Here is a 5020-nt window from a genome sequence, read left to right as displayed (position 1 = left end):
AGAGTGTGTTTGTTTGTTGTGTGTTTTTGAGCACATCGATGTGTGTGAGACAGACGGAGAGCAAAGCCAGATCTTACCCTCCAGCCGGAGCGAGGCCATCCTTTGAAACTCTGGTTCCTGGAGCCAGCGGGACATCCTCTTAAAGGTCTCGCGGCCAGACTTGAGCTTGCCCCAGGGCTTGGGGGTTCCTCAGAGGGTCAGACAATGTGCCCTGTGACCTACACAGAACCCTCTCTGCGAAGATGGCCTGGGGGATGCTGTATCTCTTGAGCTCGGTGGATGATCCTCTGGGCCACATCCCTGGTGTTGATCTCTTCCCCGCCACCCCCCTCCACTGCCCTGTGAGCCTGGCAGCATACCCCTCACCAGGTGAGGACGAGGCAGATGACAAGGAGTGCAGGTGCTCACCCATCTTAGAGGCCTGCTGGCTTGGGTGATGGTGGGTCTGGTAGTGCTGGCTGTAGATGTGAGGGTGGTGGCCCGGAGTGTGCTGATGGGGGCTCCATTTTGTTCAGCTGATGTGCCACCGATACATCGCCTGTGCCTAAGCCTGGTGGTGACATTTCACGCCCAAAATCTGATGTTCTGCAGAAGAGGCTTCCCCCATGAACATCATACCCACTGTGGAGCATCTGACCGCTGTTGCCATTGGAGCTGTTGCCCAAGCTGCCATAGCTGTGCATGGATGAGCCCAGTCCTGAACCAGTGGAGGGGGGTGATAGGCTTTGGGACATGGCCAGGTCCTTGCTGTAGGAGGTTGTAGAAGTTGGTGCTGAGGCCTCTGTCCTCACGCATGAGGGGTGAAGCTGCCGATGACATTGCTGACTGCAGGCAGGGATGGTGATGGTGGTGATGGTGGAACTTGTCATCAAAGGGCTGCAAGGGTTGTCAGGGTGGTGTAGGTGCTACCGGAACTGGAGGGCGAGTCGCCACTGTAGCCCAGTGCTGACATGGTGTGGTCAAAGCCTGGAGGACGGGGTTCATGCTCCAGAGAGGTGGAGTGGGCCCCCAAGGGAAGGGCCTGGGGAAAGCAGCTGAAAGGTCCCGAGAGTGCAGCATGGCTCTGCCGTCCTGACTGTGAGCCAGATCAGAGTGGCTGTGGAGGGACATCTCCCCTAGACCTCCATCCATCTTCAGCAAATAAATTTCTTGCCTGGTGGTTGTTGTTGTTGTTCTTCTTCTTCTCTTGTTATTGTTGTTCAGCAGTCTGGAAGGTCTCTTGTTACACCAGACTATAGATTTATTGATCTGTGAATTAATTGATTTCCAGGCTTATGGGGTGTCTAATTAATTATCTGATAATGTTAAGTACTCTCTTCAAACTCCCCTCAAACTCCAAGAAAACAAATTTGCACAAGCATCAGGAGATTGAGCCTTATTCTGTTTTTTTTTTTTTTTAAAGAAGCTGGTGCTTTGGTGCTGAGCTCTCTTGAGGGTTGAAACCTTTTGTGCCTGCGTGAGACAAGACAGGAGCTGTATTCAAACTTCCGCAGTGACAAAAGAAAAACAAAAAGCAAAACGAAGGCAAGAGGAGAACATTTACGAGGGTGTTCCCTCCTAAACATCCCACATTTTTGTGGGATGCAGTTCAGATGTGAGTGATTCCACCCTTTCACATCCCGCCGGGGACTACACGACAAATACACCGACTGCAGCATTTGAATCCCTTCCACATCTGATATTTTCCACCTATAGAAAGTTATAAATACAGACGGACATGGAACGATGGGTTTTGCGTATTATCCTCTTCAACCTAACAATCGACCGAACGGGATATGGAGGATCAATCCGGAATCTTACCTTTTGTTAACCACTTCTCAGAGCCCGTCCGCGGCTGCTGTCCGTCCTGCGCATCTCTTCGATTGTGTCGCCAAAAGCAGCGCTGCACATTTACACAATTGGTCCGCTGCGCCCCGGGGTGCACCGATCACCGAATCTGACCAACGTCCGTCCGTGCCGTTCTTCCCTGTATTCGTTTCCCGTCTCCAAATAATCTCCCGGTCTAGCCTCTCTCTTTTTTTTTTTTTTGCTCTACACTAGCAGCTCTCCTCTTTTTCTTTCATTATCTCGTGAGATTTTCCTCCTCCTCCTCCTCTTCCCTCTGCCTGCCACTTCATCGATCTCAGCACCAACTCTTTCTCCTTCTCCTCCTCCCCCCTGGCTCACATTGACTCCCTGCTTTCAGTGCGTCACGGCCTTAAAATCTGACAGATGTGCGATGAAATTCCTACTCCAATTAACCCTTTCTCTCCGGGGTAGGGGGCGTGGGGGGTGTGGGTTTTGGTGGTGGTTGGTGGTGGGGTGGGGTGGGGTGGGGGGGGCTCTGTTGGGGCGGGGGAGGTGTAGAGTCGGAGATGCTCCTTTTCTCATAACCCCACAGGTTAAGCCTTCTTCAGCTGATTGCATGCACAATCTATGAATTATGTTACATCCTGGTCATCTCCTGAGGTCATGTGATCAATGCTCCTGCAGGTTGGAGTTTCCTCCAGACAAACAGGGCTCGTCATATACAACCAGCCATGTCATCAGATGTATTTGTTGCATTCGTAGTTCAAAAGTTTTTTTTTAATTGTAATTTCTGATTCCACGAGACGGTTGGATATGTTCCCCCCCCCCAACACTCCCTACACACAGACACACACACACACACACACACACACACACACACACACACACACACACACACACACACACACACATACACACACACGACAATTCCAAAAGGCTGAATATGCAATTATGAGACTCGCCTCACCAACTTATTGACCCCTGAGGAAAAATCCATCCATTCACATTCTGGTGTGTGTGTTTGTGTGTGTGTGTGTGTGTGTGTGTGTGTGTGTGTGTGTGTGTGTGTGTGTGTGTGGTGTGTGTGTGTGTGTGTGTGTGTGTGCACCTATTATCCCTTTATTTCATGTTTATGACTCGTCTTGTTACTTTGAGACAAATGTTCACATGTTAATCTCACATGTTAGTAAATGGCTGTCAGAGTGTCCATCTCTCAATCGGCACTCAGCATTCACTCCGCACCGCCGACACTTCAGTCTGGAAAGTCCCTCCAACAGGATCAATGTGACCCCTCCTTTTTCAAGAGGACCCTCGACCTGCTGCTGCAGACACACTGCGGCCTGTCGGGGCGCGCGCGCTGGCGGTGAGCGTGCAGTGAGGATGCGTAAAATGCGTATAATTATTTTTTGTTCTGCGTGTCGTTAAACGCGCGTTCTTTTCATATGACTTACAGCCCCTGCGTGTGCACGCACGAATCCAGAGGGGCCTCTGACACACACACACACCACACACACCACACACACACACACACACACACACACGCACACACACAGAGAGAGACGCAGACAGGCCCGAGTGCATACTAATCATAAGTGTCTGTCAGTTTAATTTTCAGAGATGAGCAGTTCTGGCGTTTGGAAAACAGCGGAGCGGTGCGCGGTGTGGGACCGCCGGCTTGCCGGAGCAGATGCTGCCCTATCGATCCGATCCAGCACGGAGGGATGCGCGTATGGATGGAGAGTAGCTTGAGGTAAAAAAAATGGTCAACGGCTGCACACACACAAAAAAACTGCAAAATTAAAAAGTTCTTTTTGGAAGTGTGTGCGTGTGTGTGTGTGTGTGTGTGTGCGTGTGTGTGTGTGTGTGTGTGTGTGTGTGTGTGTGTGTGTGTGTGAGTGTGCGTGGTTCTGTCTGTCTGTCTGTCTGTCTGAAAGTTCACCTTCTGTGGCTGGAAAACCCAAGAAGGCAGCCTGACACCCGAGTTGCCCCCCAATACACACAGTGAGAGGAACATCTCAGTTTATTCCAGTTAATTTCCAGTTGTAGCTTTCAGCTGAAGCTCCATCCAGAGCCACTCCTGGACTCTCTGAGGGACATACACAGCCCCTATCACTACCAATAGAGGCAATAAGAAATTCCCAGTCAGCCATGTAGTTGCAGGTCCCATCCAACTTTGGTTCAGGTACAATGATCTTTTAATCTGGAGCCAATGATGTGAGCATCACATCTGCAACCACAGGTATTACAGGCAACCAATAGCACTGAGGTCAAGGGGTCAGGGGCATTTCTGTGACCTTGAAATGACCATGTGCTGGGAAATAAGCAGAGACAGAACAGAGAATGTTTTATTTGGATGCAGGAGAGAATTCATCATGAATCTGGTCAGAAAATTAATAATGCAGAGAAGGGAACGTGATGAGGTGAAGGCCTGTGAACGTCTACAGATTATTTGACCTGTAATTTACACTCAGCCACAAATCTGCTGTTTAATGAATGTGCTTATTTATTGATGAATGATGATGACTCAGTTTGCAGTGGTTTGCCATGAGACACTGGCGGCAGGCAACAGAGAAAGAAACATACATATTGACACAGAAAGTAAATTATCACAAAAAAGACTTTTTCAGAATTAGTTCTCATAACACATTCAATTTCAATATGTGTTATTGCATTGTTTACAGATAAATACATAGACGACAAGTGAGTTATTTCATAGTTATATATGTGTTATTCCATCAAAAGCAGATGAGGAACATTTAAAAAAAAATCATTGAAACTTGTAGCTCTCAAACTTTCAGTGATTTCAATTAAGCAGACACACACACACACACACACACACACACACACACACACACACACACCCACACACACACACACACATAAAGTGAAAACAAACATTCAATTATGAAAAGAAAATGTATATATATGAATAAAACATGTTAATGTTAATAGACATGTTAATTACACAAGTTCAGTCTATATTTATTTTCCAGGTAATCATTCTCCGTTTCATTGTTTTGTTTGTTTGTTTGTTTTATTTTCGATAGTATTTCAAATGTAATACAATGGGAAATCTGCACCTGAAACAAAACAACACAAAACATTTGTGAGCCTACTTTTATATAGTCACCAGTATCCATAACATGTTATTTTTATTTTTAACTTGAAGCTATTTTTTCTACATTTACTTCTTTTATTATAAATCCCGGTTATCACTGCTGTTAACACTAAA

The 5020-nt window shown here is 47.3% G+C and overlaps 1 protein-coding gene across 1 annotated transcript; it reads right to left on the bottom strand.

Annotated features, from left to right (window-relative positions):
- Positions 1-77: 77 nt before the first annotated feature.
- On the bottom strand, positions 78-1131 carry LOC144742301 (one cut domain family member 2-like; the record flags this gene model as incomplete). Its single annotated transcript, XM_078624771.1, is given in 8 exon segments — positions 78-183; positions 185-277; positions 279-334; positions 337-499; positions 501-758; positions 760-885; positions 887-997; positions 1000-1131. Coding segments are annotated over 8 exon segments (1045 nt in total), but the record flags the coding sequence as incomplete, so codon positions are not given.
- Between the last annotated feature and the right edge of the window lie 3889 nt (positions 1132-5020).

This window comes from Lampetra planeri, unplaced genomic scaffold (genome assembly GCF_965212315.1).
Source record: "Lampetra planeri unplaced genomic scaffold, kcLamPlan1.2.h2 scaffold_975, whole genome shotgun sequence".
NCBI classification, from domain to species: domain Eukaryota; kingdom Metazoa; phylum Chordata; class Hyperoartia; order Petromyzontiformes; family Petromyzontidae; genus Lampetra; species Lampetra planeri.
Note: the sequence above shows the minus strand (reverse complement) of the source record. Positions and strands in the feature narration are given on the sequence as shown.